The sequence below is a fragment of the Oryx dammah genome, unplaced genomic scaffold, assembly GCF_014754425.2.
Source record: "Oryx dammah isolate SB20612 unplaced genomic scaffold, SCBI_Odam_1.1 HiC_scaffold_13, whole genome shotgun sequence".
Taxonomy (NCBI): domain Eukaryota; kingdom Metazoa; phylum Chordata; class Mammalia; order Artiodactyla; family Bovidae; genus Oryx; species Oryx dammah.
This window is the reverse complement of record NW_024070197.1, coordinates 9,792,708-9,818,181: the sequence shown is the minus strand read 5'-3', so window position 1 is coordinate 9,818,181 and position 25,474 is coordinate 9,792,708. Positions and strand designations below refer to the sequence as shown.

The 25,474-nt window shown below is 46.7% G+C and overlaps 1 protein-coding gene across 3 annotated transcripts in view; it reads left to right on the top strand.

The window, feature by feature from the left end:
• Positions 1–25,474, top strand: part of TRPM4 (transient receptor potential cation channel subfamily M member 4) — a 40,839-nt gene that overhangs the window by 3,283 nt on the left and 12,082 nt on the right. For 2 of the 3 annotated variants that reach the window (XR_005723193.1, XM_040252311.1), the window contains exons 3-16: positions 2,377–2,551; positions 2,818–2,998; positions 3,185–3,348; positions 3,510–3,693; positions 9,461–9,522; positions 9,657–9,848; positions 10,184–10,283; positions 13,049–13,161; positions 13,457–13,789; positions 13,971–14,102; positions 19,218–19,347; positions 19,524–19,669; positions 21,252–21,364; positions 21,718–21,795. Coding sequence is in view for 2 of the 3 variants with exons in the window: in XM_040252311.1 (XP_040108245.1) it covers positions 2,377–2,551; positions 2,818–2,998; positions 3,185–3,348; positions 3,510–3,693; positions 9,461–9,522; positions 9,657–9,848; positions 10,184–10,283; positions 13,049–13,161; positions 13,457–13,789; positions 13,971–14,102; positions 19,218–19,347; positions 19,524–19,669; positions 21,252–21,364; positions 21,718–21,795 (2,103 nt within the window). In the remaining variant the exon portion in view is untranslated. Of the gene's footprint in view, positions 1–2,376; positions 2,552–2,817; positions 2,999–3,184; positions 3,349–3,509; positions 3,694–9,460; positions 9,523–9,656; positions 9,849–10,183; positions 10,284–13,048; positions 13,162–13,456; positions 13,790–13,970; positions 14,103–19,217; positions 19,348–19,523; positions 19,670–21,251; positions 21,365–21,717; positions 21,796–25,474 lie in introns of those variants that run through there. The other variant, XM_040252312.1, reaches the window with a different exon arrangement.

The following is a 25,474-nucleotide window of genomic DNA, read 5'->3' as shown; positions in this document are numbered from 1 at the left end:
TCAAGTCAGGACGGTGTCCAGCACACCCACTTATAATCTTCCCCCTGCTGCTTCTTTCTCTCCCCTGCCTGGCCCTCGGGGACACTGAGCTTGAGGCCCATGTCGGGAAGGCACGTGGCCCTGGCTCGGGAACACCTGGACTGGAGGGAGGCACAGAGGAAGAGAAAGCCGCAGATGAGGCTGGATGGGGCAGCCAGGGGAATGGGCATGCTCTGCCAAGGAAAAAGTTTTCTAGAATCAGAGCCTTTTAGCCATGACTGGTGCCGTTTAGTCAGAGTCAGATAAGACCTGAATAGAAACCATTGTATTTGGAGACATGCAGGTAACCGCTGCTTTTTTCATGCAGGTAACCGCTGATTTTATCGGGGACAACTTCGGTTTCGGTGGCCACGCAAAGAGAGGGCCGGGTAGGAGATGAGACAGGCAGATGGGGTGTCTGCCAGTGCTGACCGCTAGAGTTTTCTGGAATGATGAAAATGTTCTATAGTCACATCCAATATGGCACCCACTGGCCACACACGTGTGGCTCCTGGTCACTTGAAATGTGGCCAGAGCGACTGTGGAACTGAAGTTTTAATAGTATTTAATTTCATTTGACTACAAGGAGCGCTGCGTGGCTAGAGGCTATTGTACTGGAGAATTCAAGTTCTGGAACATTCGTTGAAGAAATTTTGCCAGGAAGGGCTCATGGGAAGTAGATGGACAGGAACGAAGGGGGGGGGGGGGGCGCCCAGGGACAGGGTTGAGATGGGTGAAAGGATCAGGTGGGTCAACTGAGGCATGCCAGGACCCTGACGGTTGACTCAGAAAGGAGGAGAGGTGTGTCCCATAGTCCTCACTCTGCCCGAAGCTGGTATATTCAGTGTGGTTGCTTGATTCTTTTTGTTGTCTTTGCGTGTGCACATGTGTGCTAAGTCACTTCAACCAGATCTGACTCTCTGTAGCTGTATGGACTGTAGCCCGCTAGGTCCCTCTGTCCATCGGATTCTCCAGGCAAGTATACTGGAGCAGGTTGCGATGCTCTCCTTCAGGGGATCTTCCCGACCCAGGGATTGAACCCTAGTCTCTTAACTTTTGTCTCTTGCCTTGGCTAGCAGGTTCTTTACCACTAGCGCCACCTGGGAAGCCCCTATTGTCTTTACAACTTTTGCTAAATCCTTGGACCACTCGTGCTATTTCTTCTAGAAAATTAGTCTGTTTAAGTTGTAGCTTACTCTGTTTACATTCCAGTATTCTTGCCTGGAGAATTCCATAGACAGAGAAGCCTGGCTGGCTACAGTCCATGGGGTCACAAAGAGTCGGACACGACTGAGCAACTATCACTCACTCACTGTTTACATAAATGCCAGTATCCCCTGATATCTGAATCCCTTCTGGCATCAGGGACCAAAGAAATTTAGATACCTTTACAAACCAATCCCTCATCTCTCAACCCTCGCTGCTTGCTCTTTTAAAACTCAGGTGCCAATCCCATTAAGTCACTAGGGATAATTGTATATTTATTTAGGGGGAAAATGTCTCATATATGATCACCATAAATGGAAAATCCATTCCATTTGCCACAAAGAGAAAGAAACAAGCCATTGAAGACAATTACAATAAAAACTAAGCCGAAGTATTTACCTTCTAAATGGATGCTGTTGCCAGCCTTTTTCTGAGCCCGAGGCCAACTTCTCTCTGTTATTAAAAAAAAAATAGTAGAGTTAGGCATGACAAATATTCTAGCACTCAGCTGAGCCTCTCTCCTTGACAGTAATCAGGAGAGCTCAAAAAGGAATGACTTTCTCACTGTGCTATTCAAGGTTATTTAAAGCTTTGTGTGGAGTTCACGGAGACTGGATCTGGTATGCAGCCCCCATCTGAAGAAATGTTGTTATTTCATTGGCTCCTCACAGTTCTCTGAAGTAGGCTGTGCTATTATTGTCTCTTCATTTGAGTGGGAAATTGAGGCTCAGAGAGGTGAAGCTACTTACTCAAAGTCACACAGCTGCCTTGACCTCTAGAACCTGCATGCTCTCTGAATCACTCTCTTGATTTCCCTTTTCATGCAAATATCATCTGTCTGGACTGGGGGCAGCAAGGTCACCCTGATGACCCCCAGCCCCCGAACTTTCCCACTTCAGGCCCTGAAGGCAACAGTGAGTGTCGGGCCCTGTACAGAGACCTCCCTGCCCAGGCTTGCTTGAGCCGCCGTGGCTTCCTGCTGGTGGGCGAGGTGACTGTGGTTGTTCTGCCCCAATCTCTCCCTACCAAGGAGGGGCAGTGCCAGGGTCAGCATGGACTGTGAGCGCCTCTGGGGGGACACACAGAGTTAGGGACGTTTCTGCAGGGTCGGTGCGGACACTCCTGGGGTTCATCCTCCTCTTTCCCCGACAGGGGGACCTTGTGCCAGTGTGGGCATCCCCGGGGTGCCCACCCATCCGTGGCTGTGGAGGATGCATTCGGGGCAGCCGTGGTGACCGTATGGGACAGTGACTTGCACACCACGGAGAAGCCCACAGATGCCTTTGGGGACCTGGACTTCCTCGGCGCTGGCCGCAAGATCAGCAATGTGAGGCCAGCATGTCTGGGCAAGGCCGGGGTTGGCCAGTGGGACTGTGTGCCTCAGTGTCCCAGCTGAACACTGTGTCTCCCCATTTGCCTATCCTTGTCTTCACCTCTCCCGGATCTCTGTCCCCTCCACCCCCTCTGTCTTTTGTAAGTCTGTCCTCCTCTCTCTGGGTCTTTGTCCCCCCATCTCTGTGCTCCTCTCTCTGCAACTCTGTCCCTCTCTCTCTGTCCCCTCTCCCTGTGTCCCCTCCTCTCGTGTGTCCACAGTTCCTCCGGCTCTCGGACCGCACGGATCCAGCTACAGTTTATACTCTGGTCACCAAAGTGTGGGGCTTCCGGGCCCCGAACCTGGTGGTGTCAGTGCTGGGGGGGTCAGGGGGCCCCATCCTCCAGACCTGGCTGCAGGACCTGCTGCGACGCGGGCTGGTGCGGGCTGCCCAGAGTACAGGTGACTGAGGCAGGGTGGGGCTGTGCCTCCTGGGTCCCCCATCTCCCCCCATTTCCCTGGAATGCCTGTCTTCCTCTCTGCCGTCTCTGTGTGGCTTTTGTCTCACTCTCTGGTCTCTTTCTGTGTCTCTGCTTGCAGCCTGCGTTGTCTCTGGACCTTACCACTACTCTCTGTGTCCCTGTGTAGGGGCCTGGATTGTCACTGGAGGGCTGCACAAAGGCATCGGCCGGCATGTCGGTGCGGCTGTGCGGGACCACCAGACGGCCAGCACTGGGGGCAGCAAGGTGGTGGCCATGGGCGTGGTCCCCTGGGGCGTGGTGCGGAATAGAGACACCCTCACCAACCCCAAGGTGGGATTCAGGGTCTTGGAAGGGGGGTGCTGGGGACCTGGAGCCCTGGGTCTGAGTGGGGAGGGGGCTGGGGCTTAGAGTTAGGGGAGGGATGAGTGCCTAGTGTCTGTCCCTTTGGCCCTGATGGAGAGACCCCCTGGTCTGGCCACTTGTCCCCCCAGGGCTCATTCCCCGCAAGGTACCGGTGGCGCGGAGACCCGGAGGATGGGGTCCAGTTCCCTCTCGACTATAACTACTCGGCCTTCTTCCTGGTGGACGACGGCACACACGGCCGCCTGGGAGGCGAGAACCGCTTTCGCTTGGGCTTTGAGTCTTACCTGGCCCAACAGAAGACGGGAGTGGGAGGTGAGTGGTTTCCTCCACTGGGGATTCACTGCTCAGGACCCCAGTGGTCCCCTCTGGTTGCAATCTGGGGACTGCAGCCAAGGGGAGTCTCCTGTGGTCAAGGGCCTTCTCCTATCACTTGCTGTGTTTAAAAGAATCCTTTATCTTGAAATCTGCAATACACAAAGGTGGACAGCTTGATGACTTTTTAACAAACTGAACCCACTTAGGCAACGAGGACCCGGATCAAGAAACAGGATAATACCAGCCCTCAGAAGCCTTCTCCTAACCACACCCAAAGGCCACCTCATCGTGTTTGTCACAGCATCGGGTAGTTCTGAACCTGTTTCATATGACTAGAATCATACCATGCTCACGTCTTAAATTCTCGCTTCTCATAGTCAACGTTACTTCTGTGAGATTCATCCATATCATTGCATGAATTGTAGTTTGTGATTAACCCATGGATCAAAGAAGGAAAAAAAAAAGAAGCTAGGTAATATTTTGAACCAAGTGATGGTTATGTCATGACATACCAACATGTTTGGGGGTGCAGCTAATGCTTGGGCTTCCCTGGTAGCTCAGCTGGTAAAGAATCCGCCTGCAATGCAGGAGACCCAGATTTGATTCCTGGGTCGGGCAGATCCCCTGGAGAAGGGATAGGTTACCCACGCCAGTATTCTTGGGCTTCCCTGGTGGCTCAGACTGTAGAGTCCTCCTGCAATGTGGGAGACCTGGGTTCGATCCCTGGGTTAGGAAGATCCCCTGGAGGAGGGCATGGCAACCCACTCCAGTATTCTTGCCTGGAGAATCCCATGGACAGAGGAGCCTAGTGGGCTAACAGTCATCCAGGGTCACAAAGAGTCAGACATGGCTGAGCGACTAAGCATAGCACAGCACAATGCAATACCTAGAGGGAAATCTGTAGACTTAAATGTGTATATAATAAAGAAAAGAAAAGGAAGGTTGAAAATCAATGATTTGTCTCCAATTTAAAAAAATCCTAGAAACAGAAGAGCAAGACAAATCTAGAGGCAGTAGAAGCAATGAACTAATACAGACAAGAGCATAATCACTAAAACAGGAACAAACGTCCAATGTAGAAAATCAACCGAACAGAAAGCTGCTTCTTTATAAACGTTTCTTACATTTTAAAAGGTGTCCACCTAATTCTTGAAATTTAATTAGTTTGGGGGCAATTTAAATCTTATTTTTATCATTTTATTTTTGGTTAACAAACCATTTTATTTTTCTTCCCACTCATAGAACGCACCCTCTCAGAAGAGACAACTCAAAGTTCCTTCCATCCACTACTCCTTGATCAAAGTCAAAGTATCCGGGGCATACACACTAGTTTATCGGGCCCAGTGGGTCCAGAGTCCGACTCACATATGTAGGGATTTTTTTTAATATAATTAATTTTTATTGGAATATAGCTGATTTACGATGCTGTGTTCCTTTCTGCTGTACAGCAAAGTGACTCAGATATCCATGATTTTTTAGATTCTGTTCCCATATAGGTCATTACAGAGTGTTAGGTAGAGTTCTTATTAGTTATCTATTTTATACATAGTGGGCTTTATACATAATGGGCTTTGCTGGTGCCTCAGATGGCAAAGAATCTGCCTGCAATGCAGGAGACCTGGGTTTGATCCCTGGGTTAGGAAGAGTGCCCTGGAGAAGGGAATGGCTACCTATTCCAGGATTCTTGCCTGGAGAATCCCATAGACAGAGAAGCCTGGCAGGCTACAGTCTATGGGGCCTCAAAGAGTCAGACATGCTGAGCGACTAACACTTTCACTTTTTGTACCTAGTGTGATATGTCGATTCCAATCTCCCAACTTATCCCTCCTGCCCTGCTTTCCGCCTTGGTAACCATAAGTTTTTTTTTCTGCACCTGTGACTCTGTTTTGTAAATAGTTTCATTTGTACCATTTTCTCAAATTCCACGTATAAGCAATTATCATCTGATATTTGTCTTTTTCTGTCTGACTTCACTCAGGATGACAATCTCTAGGTCCATCCATGTTGCTGCAAATGACATTATTTCATTCTTTTTTATGGCTGAGTAATGTTCCATTATATATAATATATATTATAATATATACATGCATCACATCTTATATACACATACACATATATTTATACATATGTGCTGTGCTTAGTCCCTCAGTCATGTCCAGTTCTTTGCAAGCCCATTGACTATAGCCTGCCAGGCTCCTCTGTCCATGGGATTCCCCAGGCAAGAATACCTCCAGGGGATGGTCCCAACCCAGGGTCGAACCCTGGTCTCCTGCATCCCAGGTGCAGTCTTTTGCCACTGAGCCGCCAGGGAAGCCCATATATACACATAACACATATAAACATATACACATCACATCTTCTTTATCAGTTCTCCATCGATAAACATTTAGGATGTTTCCATGTCTTGGCTATTGTAAATAGTGCTCAGTGAACGTTGGGGAACATGTATCTTTTCACATCATGATTTTCTCCAAATATATGCCCGGGAGTGGGATTGTTGGATCATATGGTAGCTCTATTTTTAGTTTTTTAAGGGACCTCCTTACTGTTCTCCATAGTGGCTGCACCAATTCACATTCACACCAACAACGTAGGAGGTTTCCCTTAACCTTATTTTTAAAATTATCTTTTTGGGGTGTAAACTGACTTTTTTGGGGTGGATAGGCATATGTACAGAGATTCATGTGGCCATTTCCACAATCAGGACACAGACCAGTTCTGTTCCCATGAAGGCATTCCTTTGGTACCCAGTCACTAATCTGTTTTCTATCACACTAGGCCTCTCTCTTCCAGAAGATAAATAAATGGAATATGATATATGATCTTTTGAAATTGCCTCCTTTCACTCAACATAATATTTTAATATTAATTTAATATTTTAATTAATTTTTTAAAAAATTAATGTGTTTAATATGTGGCAAATTTAATATGTGTTTATTGGAGCTAATCAAACCATGAGAAGGTATGTAAGGAAATTCTTATCATTGCATGAGTTGTAGTTTATAAATAACCCACAGGCCAAAGAAGAAGAAGAAGAAAAAATAAGTTAGAAAACTCCCTTTCCAGCTCCAGCCCCCTCTATTGGGGTAATCAGTGTTATATGGTTTGGGGTTTATCCTTTTATACCTTTCTCTATGTTTATAAAATCCTATGCGATTATATTTCCACCTCTATGGTCTTTCTTTCTTTTATACTATACATATACGTATCACTTTCACAACCATCCTTTTAGGTCCAAACTTCTTTATCTTACATCTCCTTCTAATGGTTGCATGATATTCCTTTATAATGTTTGTTCCATCTCTTATTTAAATTTTTCTCAATTGGTGGATACTTAAACTGCTATCAGTGTTTGGCACTGCAAACAATGCTGAAAAAATATCTTTGTATAAATGTCCATAATTACATCCCAGTGTTTTATTTTAATTTTTTTTAATTAAAATTTTATTTTTCCTGGCTGTGCCCCACCACTTGTGGGATCTTAGTTCCTCGACCAGGGAGGCAACTCAAGACTAATCACTGGACCGCCAGGGAACTCCCAACATCCAGGTGTTTAAAATTCTATACAGTAGATCTTGAAAGTGAGATTGCTGTGTGTGTACTAATAGTACTAAGTAACTTTCTCAAAATGTGTAGCAGTTTTCATTCACTCTCTCATCAAGAATGTGTGATTTTCCTTTTCTAATCAATCTTAACCAACTCTGGATATTCTTGCTTTAATTTTTTTTTTTTTTGCCAACTTGATGGGTGGAAAGTGATGTATCACTTTAAAATTTTTTAAATTTAATTTTGGTTGTGCTGGGTCTTCATTGCTGCACTTGGGCTTTCTCTGGCTGCTGTGAGTGGGGTCTATGCTCCAGTTGCGATGGATAGGCTTCCCATTGCAGTGGCTTCTCTTGTTGAGAAGCTTGGGCTCTAGAACTCAGGCCCAGGAGTTGTGGCACACGGACGTAGTTGCCCGCAGCATGTGGAATCTTCCTAGACCAGGGATTGAACCCATGTCCCCTGCATTGGCAAGCAGATTCTTAACCACTGAACCACCAGAGAAGTCCTGATTTCACACTTTTAACTTGATGTTTTATCTAACCATTATTAAAAGATAAAAACACATTTTGTTGGCTGATCAGATTTCTATTCAATATGAACGGAATATGAAATGTCTATTCATATTCTTTGCCCTTTTTGAATTGGATTCTTTTACAAATCTTTTTATAAGAATTCTTTGTATCCTATCGATAGGAAAGCTTTAACTGTTAGATGTATTGTAAAATTTTTAAAAGATACTTTAATTCTGGTGTCTACTTCCATAAAAATTTGATCATATGAATGTGGTTAGATATATTTGTTGTTCCTTTTATATATCCTTGGTTTTCCTTGGTCTTTTTAGAAAAGTCAATTCAACTCCAATGCTACACAAATATTCTAAGTCTTCTTTTTAAATATCTTATACTTTTATATTTAAACCTTAATCCATCTGGAAATGATCTTTACATATTTTGAGGTAGAGTCTACATTTCTTGCTTCCAAATGGGAAGCTGTATTTTCTTCATGACCATTTAATAAATAAGCTATATTTTCCCAGCTAAATTGAAATGTCACTTCAGTTATATATTCAGTTCCTTTATACACTGAACTATTCCTAAACCTTTTCCTCTTCTACTTCTCTATGTATTTATTCCTGTGCCAAAAATATATTTTGTTTATAGCAGTTTAAAGATTTTTAAATATATATATATCAGAGAAAGTTCCTCCTGACTGTCCTTTTTCAACAATTTCTTAACTCTTCAGTATTTATTCTTTCATATGAATTTTAACATTATTTTGTTCCATTATATAAGAACAAAGGAAAAACACTGCCAACCTCCTTCGACTTCCCTCTTTCCCCAAACTGCATTGAATTTATGTATTACATTGTGACAGGTTAACATGGTGTTTACTTTTCCATTTATTCATACCTTGTCCTTAAATAAGGGTTTATCAATCTTATAAAAACATCATAACTTTCTATACAAATTAATCCCTGGGTATTTTATCATTTTTGTGGAAATGTGGATGAGATACATATTCTTACTAGCTGGAAAAAAGTTTTTTATTTTTGTGTATTTTTCTTGTATTAATCTACTTAACCAAATTCTCTTATTAGTATTTAGTTATTTTGAGTGGAGTCTCTCCAATTTTCTGAGAATGTAAATCATCTTTTCTTCAAATAAATACCTTTGTCTCTTCCAACTTAAAAAAAAATACAAGTTTTCACTCCAGTTATTTCATTTTCTTGTATTATTGCATTAGCTCAAAATACCCAGATAAGTGTGACTAGTAGTAATGTTGTCTCATTTCTTATTTTAATGGGAATAGAGTTAATAGAAAACTTTTATGAGTTTGCTATTGGGCTTTGATAAATATCTTTATGGTATTTGGATAGTCTTTCCTATTCCTTATTTCCTTCATTTTCTGTTTGAACTTTCATCCTCTCCTGGCTCCAGGTCAGTTAATCAGTCACAGGATTGACTCATGCCTCATTCGGGAACCCTGGAGTCCAGGTTCCTAGCCCTGTCCTCCCTTGAGAAGTTGAACACTACTGTCTTCGCGATCTGGCCCCTCCCAACACCCTCAAAGACATGACAGTTCCCATGAGCCTCAGGACTGAGGACTTTAGGCAGAAGCCAGCGTTTGCCCCAGGGACTCCTGGGAAATGTGAATCTTTGCCATCCCCAGCAGAGGCTGATGGGAGCTGACCAAGCTTTCTGCTCTGTTCTCCCTGCAGGGACTGGCATTGACATCCCTGTCCTCCTCCTCCTCATTGACGGTGATGAGAAGATGTTGAAGGTACAGGAGCCCAGGAGGCCTGGGGGCTGTACTCCTGGGTCCCAAGTCCTGGAGGAGAAAAGGGCTGGGAATCTAGGCTCCAGGAAGGGCGAATGCTTTCCTTCCCTAACCTGCCTGCCCCTTTTATTCTGTAGCGGATAGAGAACGCCACCCAGGCTCAGCTCCCCTGCCTCCTGGTGGCCGGATCTGGGGGAGCTGCAGACTGCCTGGCAGAGATCCTGGAGGACACTCTGGCTCCAGGGAGTGGCGGGGGCAGGCGACGTGAACCCCGAGATCTGATTAAGCGTTTCTTCCCCAATGGGGACCCTGAGGTCCTGCAGGCCCAGGTAGGACACTGAGGGCCCAACTCTGGAACCTGAGATGGGAGAGAGCTGGGGACCTGGATTCCTGGCTCTTGAGATGTGGGGGTGCTGAAGATTCGGAGTCCTGGGTCCAAGGGAAGGGGAATGGGGGCCCAGCCTTATGGATATGAGGAAAACCTGGGAACCTGGACTCCTGGGTCTGAGGGAGAAGAGGCCTGGGGGCCTGGACACCCCTAGGTTCTGGGACTAAAGGGTGCTGGGCACCTAGACTGTGGGGCCCTGCAGGGGAATGTTCTCCTTTATCTCTGTGGACAGCACCAGGGAGTTGGGTCGGGGTGGCAGAATTTGGTATTCTGCAGGTGGAGAGGATCATGACTCGGAAGGAGCTGCTGACAGTCTATTCAACTGACGATGGCCCTGAGGAATTTGAGACCATCGTTTTAAGGGCCCTTGTCAAGGGTAAGACTTGGAATCCCCCAGCCTCTGCTTCTGTCAGCTCAACTTTGGACACTCTCCTGTCTTCGGCGCTTTACCCATCCTCTCTAATAAGTTGTGCCTCTTTTTATCTCTCTCCTTCTGTCAGTGCCTTTTGGGGCTTTGCACGGTGCTATTGGACACTTTTCCCAAGATACTTTCATTATGTTCCAACATTGCTTTCTTTCTGTTGCATCCATCCACCCATCCTTTCATCCATCTAGCCAGCCATGTGTACACTGATCTATCTACCCATTATTCCCTTCATCCTTCCATTCCACCATCTGTTCAGCCATCCATCCATCTTGCCATTCACCCATCCTTCTACCAATCTATTCACTCCTGTTAACAATTCCATCCACTCGTCGTTCTTCCATCCATTCATCTTTCATTTACCCATCCATCTTTCATCCATCCATCCATTTATCCTTTCATCTATCCATCCATTTATCTTTTCATCTATCCATCTTATCCATCCATTCTTCTATCTATCCACCCACTCACCCTTTCTACCTTTCCTACATGCCCCTGCTATGTTTTAAGCCCTGAGGCATGCTGGCATCAGAGATGAACCAGAGTGCCATCTCGCAGTGAGGGACTTCTGATATTCCACTAGATGAATGAATGACGAAAACCAAGATAGGGAGCGCAATGGCCACGTGGTAGAGGCTGATGATGGAGCTCATTATTCATTCAGCCAAGACTAGCTTAGGCTTCAGAGATAAAAGCAGTTCCCACCAGGGCTGTTTGGACACATCTTAAGTAAAATTCAAGACAAAGACATGGGAGAGGAACTGCCGTCAGAAAGGCGAGAAAAATTCAATTGGGAGGTGGTATTTGAGTTGGGCCTTGAAGAGCCAGTAGAACCTGGAGTTAGTAAGATGGGGTGGTGGGATAAATAAGTGCTAAGGTGGATCTCCAGGGCTCTGTGGATATGTATGTGAGGAGGGTCATTTTGGTGTCAGAAGAGTTTTACATGGAAAGCACTCACCTAGATAAAAAAACTCCCAAGAGGCATAGTGTGAATTTTTAATGTGTTCTGAGCCCCAGGTCCCCACCCCAATTGCATCTACCATATTCTGTGGTGAGGTAGTTATTTTTGACTTTGGAATCAGATAAAACTAAAATGTGAATGCCAGCGTGCCCCCCTCTCTGCTGTGTGACTTTGAGAAAGAGACTTTCCTTCTCTGAGCTTTAGTTTCTGTCTCTAAAAACATTGAGATAATACCTGGCAGGAGTGTTTTGAGCCTCAGCAGTGCCTGCCCCAGGGGAAGTCTGATAAATGGAAGCTCTCCTTAATATGATTCCATTTCTTGTGGGGACACGTCCTTTAATAGAGGATGGCAGTCAGTGAGCAAATGCGATTCACTACACAGAAGTTAACTCACCAGCCTCCTGGGAGAAAACACAGCCGCTCTCTAAGATGTGGTTTGAGGGGGTGGTGGTATAAGTCCGTGGCTTGCAGCAGGGCAAGTGATCACACTCTGCTGGGGAAACTGGAGGTGGCTGGACAGGCTCAGTATTGGCAGAGTTGAAGGGATGGGGTTTCGGCAGGTGAAGAAGGAATGGGGGAAGGGGCCGGATGCTTCTTAGAGTCTAGGAACACCCAGGCCCCGTGCTGAGCGGGTAGCACACATCCTTCTCCGATCCTGCTCTGATCCTTCACTCCTGCTGAGAAGGATTGTCTCCTCAGGTTGCAGATGAAGAAACGATGCTCAGAGTGGGGTAGTGACTTGCCCAACGTCACACGCAGTTGACTGCACACTTTGGGATCAAAGTTTTAAAGGCCACTTGTTCTTCCTTGTTCTTTTGAATGGCCTCAGGGTCTCCTGGAGCCCTGCTAATGTTTGGATTTTTTTTTTCCTGCTACCTGCTCCTCTTTCTTCTCACAAATACTCCCAAGTTGCAGGAAGCCAGAGTGACTCACGTTTGCTGTCATATCCTGTGCTTTCCTGCACCCAAGCTTTTGCTTGGGCTGCCCCTGCTGCCTCAGAGATTCTTTTCTCATTTTAGACACATACTTACAAATCCTGCTAGTCTTTCAAAAGCCCTTCCTCATTGTCCACCTCTAGGAGGCTCCCTTGGGTCCCTCCATACCTCTGTGACTGTAGCCTCCTCTGGCCTTAATCACATTCTACACCCACCTCCAAGGAGACTGATCACTCTGAGGGTGTTTATGTGATTCTGAGACATATTTCTCTGAAAGGAGGGTCCTTCAGGGCAGAGCCTGCATCCAGTTTCTCTCTCCATCTCTCTCACTGCCTGGCCCATTGTTGTTGCTGTTGAGTCGCTAAGTCATGTCCGACCCCATGGACTATAGCCCACCAGGCTTCTCCATCCATGGAATTCCCCAGATACTGGAGTGGGTAGCCATTTCCTTCTCCAGGGGATCTTCCTGACCCTGGGATCTAACCCGGGTCTCCTGCATCACAGGCAGATTCTTTAGTCTGAGCCACCAGGGAAACCCACCTGGCTCATAGCCTACCCCAATAAATGTAAAGTGAATATAAACGATTCCTTTTCCTTTTCTTGGGGCCTCTAAACCACTGGTCTGTGTTCTGTCCCTGAGCTGAATGACGTTATGCTTGTAATAGCCTGGCTTCTTAAAGGCTCCAGACTCTGCCCAACAACACTCACTGTATACCGAGTTTAAATGTCGGGCATCTCAAGAAGAAGCAATAGGGATGCTCGTCCTGTTCCCAGTGCCCCCTCCTCTGACTTCATGCCCCCTCCCCCTGTCATCCTTTCAGCCTGTGGGAGCTCTGAAGCCTCAGCTTACCTGGATGAGTTGCGTTTGGCTGTGGCTTGGAACCGTGTGGACATTGCCCAGAGTGAACTCTTCCGAGGGGACATCCAATGGCGGGTGAGGGGCTGGGGCCCGGAGGTGGGGGTCCTGACAAAAGGGTTGCGTTCTCCCCCCTCCAACTCCTTTGACATCTGTCTCTGTCTTCCATTATGGCCTCTCCAGCCTTCTCTTAATTGCCCACCCGTCTCTGGTTGTCCGTCTGTCCCCATCTTATTTCCTCTCTCCGCATCTGTCCATCTGTCCATCACTCATGGTTCTGTACTCCCATCTCCTGTCCTTAACCTCTGACCTCACCTGGCCTTCTGCCCGTCTCTGTGCTCAACTCTTCCCCCATTCATTCCGCCCCCACCAGTCCTTCCACCTGGAGGCCTCCCTCATGGACGCTCTCCTGAACGACCGACCGGAGTTCGTGCGCTTGCTTATCTCCCATGGCCTCAGCCTGGGCCACTTCCTGACCCCGGTGCGCCTGGCCCAGCTCTACAACGCAGCGCCCCCCAACTCACTTATCCGCAGCCTTCTGGACCAAGTGTCACACGGTGCAAGCACCAAAGCCCCAGCACTTAAACCCTCTGCGGAGCCACAGTTTCCTAAAGTGGGGCAGGTGCTGCGCATGCTGCTGGGGAAGACGTGCGCGCCGACGTTCCCCGCCGGGGGCACCCGCCGGAGCGACAGCAGCAGAGAGAATGTAAGAAAGGAGGGTGGGAGTAGGGGGAGCGCGAAAGGACCTGGGGGCGGCGCTCTGCCAGGAGGCGGTGTGATCAGAGAGCTGAGTGTGCGACTGAACGCCTTGTGGGCATGATGGTTGGGGCGGAGTCAGGACGGGTCTGGGGCGGAGCCAACCCTCAACGCGCCTTTCTCGTCTGCAGTCGCTTATGCTGTCAGACAAGGCTGCCTCGGAACTGATGGAAGCTGTCCCCGGGCAGGCCCCCTGGAGCGACCTGCTCATCTGGGCACTGCTGCTTAACAGGGCTCAGATGGCCTTGTACTTCTGGGAGATGGTGAGTGCTGACTTGACCTGTGATTCTACTCTCTCCTACATTCCTGCTCTTTATTTCTACCGGACTCCGGTGCCTGAGCAGGAAGGTTCTGGTACCCCCCCCCCCCTCCCCTCTCATTCTTCTTTTTCTTCTTCTTTTTTTTTTTTAAGTTTTACTGATTTATTTTTAATTTTGCCCATACTCTGAGATCCTAGTTCCGGGACCGGGGATCGAACCCTTATCCCCGCCCACCCCGCGTTGGAAGAAGGAATCTTAACCACTGGACTGCTGGAGAGGTCCCCCTCCATTCTTGATATATGACTCTGAGTGCTGCTTCTGTCTCCTGCCTCTCCCATTATGCATTTCTTGTAACTCGATTCTTCCATTCTCCATATATGCTGGGCGTTTACCCCATTCATGCATATGCATCGGGGCTTCTCCCAGGTGGCTTAGCAGTAAAGAATCTGCCTGAAATGCAGGAGATTGCCGGTTGGATACCTGGGTAGGGAAGATCCCCCAGGAGAAGAAAATGTCAACCCACTCCTGTATTCTTGTCTGGGAAATCCCACGGATGGAAGAGCCTGGCAGGCTACAGTCCACAGGGTCGCAAAAAAGTGGACATGTCTTAGCGACTAAACAACAACAGCACATATGCCCCCATCTCATCCTTTCAGATAGTCGCCTCTGCGAGGAAGTTAGATGTTATCTGAAGATGATGGGCCGTCATTGCATCTGAATTGTTCTTGCAGTTTGGATGCATTGTTGTAGTCGCAGTGCAAGAAGCGGACAAAACTAGAGGCAAGGACACCTCGTGGGAAAGTAGAGCTGGGCTCCTTCAGGCAGCCAAGATGGGGGCCTGGGCTAAAGCTGAGGTGTTGGGGCACATTTGAGAAGTTTAAAAAGAAGGTCATGGAATTCAAGTAGGATCAGAGATAGACCTTATTTTTGTGTCAAAGAAGTACCTTGACAGGAGTTCTTCAATTTTGGAGTGTTATCTGGTCATCAGCTAAATACAGATTTTTTTAAAAAAAATTGAGATAAAGGCTCAGCAGTATTATAGCATGTGTTAGAATATCCTTCCTTTTAAAGGTTGAATACTATTCCATTATATGGGTATACTATATTTCTGTATCTGCTTATCTGCTGTGGATTGTTTTGACCTTTTGACTATCGTGGAAAATACAGCTATGATTGGTGTATGAACATCTATTTGCGTCTTTGCTTTCAATTATTTTGAGTACATATCTGAGAGTGGATTTGCTGGACCATCTAGGTTTCCACGATGGTGTTACCCTTTAAAGCTCTACCAGCAAGGCACAGTTGTTCTAGTTTCTCCACATCTTCACCATCACTTGTTACTTGCTTTCCTCTTTCCCTTTTTTTCCCTTCCTTCCTTCTTCTCTCTCTTTCTTTTTTATAATCGTCATTCTAATGGGTGTGAAATGGTACCTCACTGTGGTTTTGATTTGCATTTTCTTAACGATTGATGATGTTGAGCATCTTTTCATGTGATTCTCGGCGATCTATATATTTTTGGAGAAATGTCTATTCAAGTCTTTGCCCATTTTTAAATTGGGTTGTCAGTCATTTTTGTTGATGAGTTTAAAGAATTCTTTATATGTTCTGGGTATTAATCCCTTATTAGATATATGATTTGCAAATACATTCTCCCTTTCTGTGGGCAGTCTTTTTCTTCTACTGATAGTGTCCTTTGATGCACAAAAGTTTTACATTTTGATGAAGTCCTATTTGTCCTTTTTATTTTTTTTATTTCTTATGCTTTAGGTGGCATATCTAAGTAACCATTGCCAAATACAAGGTAAAAGTTTTATCCCTATGTTTCTAAGAGTTTTATGGTTTTGTAACTATCATGTATAGTTATTTGATCTTACATGAGTCACTTTTGTCTTGCTGATTTTAAAATTCTCTCTTTGTGTTTGGCTTTCAGCAATTTCTTTGAACTTACCCTACTTGGACTTCTTCACCTTCTTGGATGTATAGGTTCGTGTATTTCATCAGATGTGGGAAGTTCCAGTCTGTTACATCTTCAGATAGCCTTTCTGTCTCTTTCTCTCTGTCCTCTCCTTTTGGGGTTCCCGTTATGCCTATGTTGATCTCATTAATGGTATCCCACATATCTCTTAAGGTATGTTTATTTTTCTTCATTCTTTTTTCTTTCTACACCTCAAACTGGATAATCACAGTGGACCTATCTTCAAGTTTACAAACTCTTCTGCCTCCTCAATGCTGCTCTTAAGCCCTTTAAAAGAGTTTTTCATTTCAGTTATTGCACTTTTCAGCTCCAGAATTTCTACTTGTAATTACAGATTAGTTTCTGTAATCTCTATATCTTTATTTCTTTTTTAAAAAAATCTATTTATTTATTTGGCTGTGAGAGGTCTTAGTTGCAGCAGTCACGATTTTCAGCTGTGGCATGTGGGATCTAGTTCCCTAACCAGGGATTGAACTTGGACTCCCTGCATTGGGAGTGTGGAGTCTTAGCCACTGGACCACCAGGGAAGTCCCTATATCTTTATTTCTATTCTCTGTTTTCTGAGACATCGTTCTCCTGGGTTCCTTTAGCTCTTTGTTCATAATTTCCTTTAGCTTTTTGAGCATATTTAAGACAGTTGATTTAAAGTCTTTTTCTAGTAATTCCAGTGACTCAGCTTCCTAATTTCTTTTGTCCTGTGAATGGGTCGTACTTTCTTGGTTCTTTGCAACCCTCATAGTTTTTTGTTGTTGAAAACAGGACATTTTGACTATTATAATATGGCAACTCTGGAAATCGGCTTAGCTCCTTTCTTCAGGGGTTGTTGCTGCTGCTTGTGGGTTGTTGTTGTTTGTTTAGTGGCTTTTCTGTTCTTGTAAGGTCCACATTCTTTATTACGTATGACCACTGAAATCCGGTTCTGTTAGTTTAGTGGTCGGATAGTGACTTGACAGAGATTTCCTTAAATGCATGCAGGTGGGGGAATAAAACTCTCCCACTTTGCAAACTGGCTGTTTGTGGAGCTGTCTTTCAACACTTGGGTAGGCTGTTTACAATTCTGCTTTAGCTTCAGCTTCCTGCTTTGGCTGAGCCTAAAGGTCAGCCAGGGGCGAAAGCTTAGGGGTTTCCTTAGTCTTTTCTGAGCACGCATCCAGTCTCAGTTGTTTGCAGTTTTCTAGATTTCCTGGTATATACTAGCAGCTTTAAAAAAAGTATTTATTTTTGGCTGCACTGAGTCTTTATTAACTGTATTCCTGGTGGCTCAGTGGTAAAGAATCTGCCGGTCAGTGCAGGAGACACAGGAAACTTGGGAAACGCGGGAGACCTGGGAGATGTGGGTTCGATCCCTGGTTTGGGAAGATCCCCTGGAGTAGGAAATGGCAACCCACTTCAGTATTCTTGCCTGGAAAATTCCATGGACAGAGGAGCCTGGCAGGCTACAGTCGATGGGGTGGCAAAGAGACATGACTGAGCACGCACACATGTCACAATTTATTGCTGCGCAGCCTTTTCTCTAGCTGCAGTGAGTGGGGGCTCCATTCTAGTCATGGTGCGTGGGCTTCTTACTTCCATGGCTTCTCTTGTTGTGGAACACAGGCTCTAGGTGTGCAGGCTTCTGGCTCTAGAGCAGATGCTCAATAGTTGTGACACATGGGCTTAGTTGCTCTGTGGCATGTGGGCTCTTCCCAGACCAGGGATCGAACCTGTTTCTCCTGCATTGCTAGGTGGATTCTTGTCCACTGAGCCACTAGGGAAGCTCCATGTAGGAGCTTTTTAAACCCCTCACTCCCCCAAGCATCCCCTTTCCCTGCTGCTTCCCTCTGCCCTCCTGAGTTGTTCTGAGTATCTCTCGCTTGCCTTGGCTGTTATTATTTGCGTCAAGGAGCCGAGGCTAATATGTTAGTCTTTAATGTTTTTAAACACCACCTGTGAAGCCACTTCTGCTCTGGGGAAAGCTGCAAGAACAGTGAAACAACAGCCAGCCCTTGAGCCGTCCTTTCGGAGAGCCACCAGCTAGGTTGATACACACAACCACAGTTATTTAAGAGTAACATCTGGGGCTTCTCTGGTGGTTCAGCGGTAAGGAATCCGCCTGCTAGTGCAAGAGTCATGGGTTCCATCCCTGATCCGGGAAGATCCCATAGACATTAAAAAAAAAAAAGAGTTAAGATCTGAGTTGTTCCCTCTGATAACAACAACCTGCAGCAGGAACATGGGCTGTTTTTTTCCCCACTGTGCTGGGGAATTGGCAATGATAAGTGGATTAGTTAAAATGTCACAGTGCTCTTTTACTGAAATCTTTCTTCATTAAGCATTCTCCTGTTTGTTGTAAATTTTGTGTTAGATTCCAGAATTCTGAAAAAGTTGATCCTGACAGTTTTTTCTTTTTTAGCCAGCTGATTTGTTACCGTTGTGGAAGGACCAAGTTTTGAGGTTCTCTCCGACTAAGGCGACTTAGCATGCATGCATGCACTGGAGAAGGAAATGGCAACCCACTCCAGTATTCTTGCCTGGGGAATCCCAGGGATGGAGGAGCCTGGTGGGCTGCACGGAGTCGGACACGACTGAAGTGACTTAACAGCAGCAGCAGCCTCTGCCATCTCTCTCAACTTACTAGGTGGCTCAGTGATAAAGAATCTGCCTGCAATGCAGGAGACTCAGGTTCAATCCCTGGGTCGGGAAGATCCCCTGGAGAAGGGAATGGCAACCTACTCCAGTATTCTTGCCTGGAGAATCTCCTGGACAGAGGAGCTGGGTGGGCTACAGTTCACCTGGTCGCAAAGAGTCAGACTTAGCATGTAGCTCTGTATCAGCAAGTCTGGCCAAGACGTGAGATGCTGTCTTCCTTCTTCCTCTGCCATTTAGGTGACACCTCTGACTGCTTCCCCGGCTGTCCATAACCTCTGATGTCCTTTTAATTCCGGCCCAGCCTGGGCAGTCTCTGAACCATCTGACTTCTGACATGTTCCCTTGATGTCCAGTTTCTTCCAGATCCATCTGCAGACATCCTTGGTTTCTGATTCCCTTGGTTAATTTCTGATGACCTCTGGCCTCTGTCCCTTCCCTTGATCACAAGCTTTCCTCCCATCTTCTTCACTTCAAACTCTGTCCCTACCCATGACCCCCTGTCTCTGTCTCTCCAGGGTTCCAATTCTGTGGCCTCAGCTCTTGGGGCCTCTTTGTTGCTGCGAGTGTTGGGGCGCCTGGAGACTGAGGCCGAGGAGGCGGCACGGAGGAAGGAACTGGCGGCCAAGTTTGAGGGGCTGGGTGTTGGTGCGTGGGGTATGGGTGCCTGGGGGCACTACAGGGAGCAGCCAGGAAAGGGGGTTGTAAGTCTCCCCTTTCCTTCTCTAGTAACCCTGCCCCTTCCCCTGCAACCCCCTTATCTCTTCCCTCCTGCTGTCTTCCCACGACTCTTCCTCCGTCTCACACGAATGTTCCACACCCAGACCTCTTTGGAGAATGCTACCGCAGCAGCGAAGAACGATCCGCCCGCCTGCTCCTTCGGCGCTGCCCACTCTGGGGTGATGCCACTTGCCTGCAGCTCGCCACACAGGCGGATGCCCGTGCCTTCTTCGCCCAGGATGGGGTACAGGTGAGCATCTGAGACACCCACACAGTCCTCAGCTGGACTCTGGGAAGTCTGGAGGATGAGCCTCTGCCATGGTCTTGACCATGGGCAGTCCGTGGTCTTGACCCCCTTCCTGGAGACCACCCCTCCTCCAGAAAATCTCAGCCCTCTCCCAGAAAGCTTGCTCTTCCCCAAAGAAGCCCCACGCCCTGCCACAGGAAAGCCAACCTTCCCACAGCAAAGCACACCCTTCTAGAAAGTTCTATTCCAGGAATTCCTGGTGCTTCAATGCCTAGGACTCTGCATTCCTAATGCAGGGGGCCTGGGTTTGATCCCTGGTCAGGGAGTCAGATCCCACATGCTGCAACTAAAACATCCCACGTGCCACAGCTAAGACTCGACACAGCCAAATAAATAAAATAAACAAATATTTTTTTTAAGTTCTATTCCAAAAAAAATAAATAAAAGTTCTATTCCAGGGAATTCCCTGGCAGTCCAGTGATCAGGATTCTGTGCTTCCACTGCACATGGCACAAATTTGAGCTCTGATCAGGGAACTAAGATCCTGCATGCCTGTGCAATGTGGCAAAAGAAAAAAAAAAATTCTGTTCCAGATACAGGAATACTGGTGACTTCAGTAGGAAGTCCCGCCTCTCACACAAGAAGTCCTTCCCATTTCCCAGAGGGGTCCCCGTTTCCAGGTTTCAACAATTAGAACGGCCTCACGGGCCAATTACCTAGTGTTCTAGGTGTAGACAAACTGGTTTAGGGAATCCTATCCTTCCTTTGGGAAGCCCTGTGTGCCCCCTCTGTCTCTCCCATTCTGCTAATCCTGACATTAAAAAAAAAAAAAGACTTATTTCTGATAATTGGGAGTAAATTTCATACCTCATTATTTGTAGTCAGCCTTGCATTTTTGCATTCTGGTTGTCAGTTTCTATTTTCTTTCTCTTTTGGGGGGCACACAGTGGCATGTGGAACTTCCCCGACCAGGGATCGAACCCACGCCCCCTGAAGTGGAAATGTGGAATCTTAACCACTGGACTACCCACCAAGGAAGTCCTTAATCCTGACATTTTGAAACTTCTCTTGGTTTCCTTAGTCTAAATCTGACAGGGGCTCAGTGAGTCCCACCCCAAGTACGAGGTTTGCTTACCCAGCAGGGAGTCCCACCTTCATTGTTGGAATGACTTGTTGGCACTTCAAGTACTTTCCCAGAGTCCTTTACTCTGAATGATGGTTAAACTCCTGGATTCCAGTTTTCGCCCCTTCCGTAACCTCCCTGTGCCCCATCTATGGAAAAGGAGAAAATAATAGTACCTGTCCTCCTGGGGGAGTGGTGAAGCTTAAGTGAGCTGATCTGTGCAAAGTGCTTAGCCCAGTATCTGGTGTATCGTGCTAACAAATGTTGGCTGTTTAACTCTACTAAAATCTGGGACACGTGGTCCTTGCCTTTGACCCCTTCCCCTCCCCGCCCCGACCCCGAGCCCCACCACTGCAGTGAGCATTTGCCCTGGGCTCTGGAGCAGGGTCCCATCCTTGCCTGGGGTCTTCGGGAGGGGGTTGCGGGGGAGACTCAGGCTCCTAACCCTCCCCACCCCCACAGTCTCTGCTGACGCAGAAGTGGTGGGGGGAGATGGACAGCACCACGCCCATCTGGGCCCTGGTTCTTGCCTTCTTTTGCCCCCTACTCATCTACACCGACCTCATCACCTTCAGGTCAGTCCCTGGGGTTAGACTGGCAGGCGGTGGGACTGGGGGTGGGGTGGGGTGATCAGCCTCTCTTTCCTGCTCAATTCTGGCTGCCTTTCTACATGTTCTGTCCAGGGCTTTCCCTAACCATGTTTATTCTTTCCCTCCCCCAGACTGGGGGCACGTTGCAGGAGGGGAGCTTTTGGGGGACTCAATACAATTCCTCTGCTTTCTGGCCAGGGCTCTGGGGGCAGGTCCCTTTGGGGTAATTCCTCTCCTTCCTGCCATGTCTCTGGGTGACTGAGTTTGGTCTCTCTGGAGAACTCCTCTCCTACCCTCCCTCTCCCCTATTCCTCACTCTGGGTGTCCCTCCATGCCAGGAAGTCAGATGAGGAGCCCACGCAGAAGGACCCGATGCTTGACGTGGATGGCGACATCAGTGGGGAAGGGCCTGTCGAGTGAGTGAAGCACCAGCACCTCGCAGGGGTGGGGGCACCCGAGGCAGCCCCAGGAGCACCAGGCACTGGGAACAAGGCCAGAGGGGAGACGTGGGGCTTCAGGAGATGGGGGTTTCTTGAAGCCACTGAAAACACTGAGGAGGCTTCTCAGATGCCAAGCTCAAGGCTTGGTTCTAGATTTGGTTCTGCTGCCAAGGAGTTCCTCACTGGCAATCAATTTGCCTCATGTGACATGTATTTCTGTCTCGACAGAGCAAGTAGAACTGGGTGGATTTGGTTCATTTAGGGATCTTTTGCCTCTTTTATTTTTCTGTCTCCAAGAACTTTGCTCTTAATCTCCATGCTTTGGTACCCATGGAGGTGTTTTCAAAATCAGAGCCCTATGCAAATGGAATAGAATACTTACCAATCTTCAGTAATTCTGCAGAACAGAGGCGTGAAGGACTTGGTCCTGAGTCAAGCAGTCCTGGGTTCAGATCCTGACTTTGACTTTGTAAGCGGCTCCACCCATGAGCCTCAACTTTCTTTTCTATAAAAGGAAGGTTGTATGGTATTAGTCAGGTTAGGTTGGGTAACGCTGCAGTGATGAAGCATCCCAAACTCTCAGTGGCTGGCAACAGTGAGGATTTTGTTGTCATTCATGCTCCGTTTTGGGGTTGTCTGTGGCTCTGCTCTACGTGGTCTGCACTTTGGGATAAGCAAGCACCTCCTAGCTAAGATGTTGCTGGTCTCATGGTAGCAGGAAAAGAGACAAGAACCAGGTGTGCCAGTCATGTCTGATTCCCTCCAGGCTCCTCTGTCCATGGAATTCTCCAGGCAAGAATACTGCAGTGGGTAGTCATTCCCTTCTCCAGGGGATCTTCCTTACCTGGAGATCACACCTGGGTCTCCAGCAGTGCAGGCAGATTCTTTACCGTCTAACCACCGGGGAAGCCCCAGTGGCAACCAGGGAGGTACTGGACCTTAAAGCCTCCACTTGGAAGTGACACGTCACTTTTGCCCACCTTTCATTGGCAAAAACTAGTCATATGGTAATTCCTTAGCTCCTAATTCTCCCACTGGGAGGGAACCAAAACATTTGGTCCACAGTAATACAGTGTACTCATTCGCAGTTGAGAAGATCCCCTGGAGGAGGAAATGGCAACCAACTCCAGTATTCTTGCCTGGGAAATCCCATGGACAGAGGAGCTTGGTGGGCTACAGTCCATGGGGTCACGAAGAGTCAGACATGACCGAGCAACTAACATATACATACACACACACACATCTCTACTTTAACCACTTGAATAGGAAAAGACCTCAGCCCCAATATTCTAGAAGAAAAAAATGTTTCTCATAACTGTTAGAAACATAGTCAGAGTGCCAGAAGTCTGTAAAACACACCACCTACCGTGAAACAAGTCAAATTCAAATTTATTATGTATACATTTTTTTTGAGATAATGCACAGAATATAAAATATTTGTCAAGGTAGAAGAGGAAACTAAAAATAAAAAATTGGACCTCTGAAATAAATTAGATGGAAGGGCCCAGTGTCAGGATCCATAATGGTGTCCTTGCCTGGTGAGTTCCCAACATTTGTACCATATGACAATGATAACAAGAGATGATGGGGACTTCCCAAGTGGTCCAGCGGCTGGGACTCCATGCTTCCAATGCAGGGGGCCTGGGTTCCATCCCTGGTCAGGGAACTGGATCCCACAAGCCACAAGTAGGACTTTGCATGCCACAACTAAAGATAACAGTGAAAATCGAAGATCCCGCATCCTGCAGCTAAGACCAGGCACAGCCAAATAAATATAAAAAATAGGTGATGTTATAGAACACTTACAGTGGGCAGCCAGTGTACTAAACCATTTTGAAATCAGTTCATTTACTTCTCTCAACAACTGTATGCTATTGTATCTATTGTTATCCCCATTTTACAGATGAAATAACTGCGGCATTATGTCACCCACCTCAGATCATGTGATTGACTGGGTCAGTGGTGGGAGGTGGGATTTGAACCCAGATCTTCTTGTTCCTGAATCTGTGCTCTTAGCCGCTGTGGAGAGCCACCTTCCTGGAGAACTTTGTTAAAGGACAGATTCCTGGCGCCCCCTCAGTGAAGCATCCAGGAATCCGTGTGTGTCTTGCTTGGATTTAAGATGGCAGACTTTGGGGAGCATTCTGACCCACCACATATTTTTGTTACCAGGTCTATATCCTCCTGTTATTGGGGAACTAATTCTCCTTTTTTTTTTTTTCAGTCTTTATTTTTGGCTGCACTGAGTCTTGCTGTGCGAGGGCTTTCTTTATTTGCCATGAGCGGAGCCTACTCTCTAGTTGCGGTGCGTGGGCTTCTCATTCCGGTGGCTTCTTTTGTGGAGCACGGGCTCTAGGAGCCTGTATTCCCTGCACTGGCAGACAGATTCTTAACCGCTGGACTGCCAGGGAAGTCACTAGTTCTTCTTTCTGCACCTCACTGTCTTTAACTTTTACTGTTCTTTCTGCTTATTTGTTTTAGAACAGCTTTATTGAGATATAGTTCCCATACATTCATTCACCCATTTACGGTGTACAATTCTCAGTCATTTTCAGTATATTCACAGGGTTGTGAAATCATCACAAAATTAATTTTAAAATATTTTCATCACTCACTGCAGCAAGAAATCTTGTATCTATTAACAGTCTCCCTCCCCACTCCTCCCTTCCCCAGTCTCAGGCAACCACTAATTTACTTTCTGTCTCTGTGGATTTGCCTGTTCTGGATATTTCGTGTAAATATGACTGGTTTCGTTAACTTAGCATCATGTTTTCAAGATTTATCCACTGTGTAACATGTATCAGTGCTTCATCCCCTTTTAACTGTTGGATAATACTCCATCGTTTGGATCCACTACCTTTTATCTGTCTGATCATCAGTTGATGGACATTTGGGTTGTCTCCACTTTGGGGTTTCCTTTCTGTTTTTTTTTTTTCTAAGACAGGATGCCTTTCCAAGCCAGTTTATTTTTCCTGTTAGCTTTCTGAACTTATTATTATTAATAGTATTCATTTTGCTGTTTCTGATTTGAGATCAGAATTAAGAATTAGGATGTAACTGGGAAGAGTATCAGAACTCAGGTGAAAAGGGCCAGAGATATGAGTGGACCAAGAAGGTTAGAATTCAGGTAAGGCTATACAGTGAGAGATCAGATATCACGAAGGAAGAATTAACTGAGAAAACCCGGCTGGATAATCTGCTGTTGGTTGTGGGTCAGAAGTTAACATTTAGGGATGGAGTTCCATGAAGGAATCTGGTGCTTTTCGAGATATGAGGAGATGCAAGAATTGGGTTCATAAGATCAGCACCTGAAAATATCTGTCTGAAAACCTGTTCTGCCAGTTTTCCCCGGAGCACAGAGTGCTTCATTCCTGCTCTCCACCCTGAATTCCCTTCAAGGGGTGTTGAAGGTCAGCAGCTGCAGCAGCGCCCGATTTAATCCTTGCAGAGGCAGATGCGTACTCAGTCACTTCAGTGTCTGACTCTTTGCGACCCCATGGACTGTAGGCCACCAGGCTACTCTGCCCGTGGGATTTCCCAGGCAAGAATCCTGGAGTGGGTTGCCATTTCCTTCTCCAGGGGATCTTCCTGACCCAGGGCTCCAACCTGCATCTCTTACCACTGGTGCCACCTGGGAAGCCCTGTAGAGGTAGAT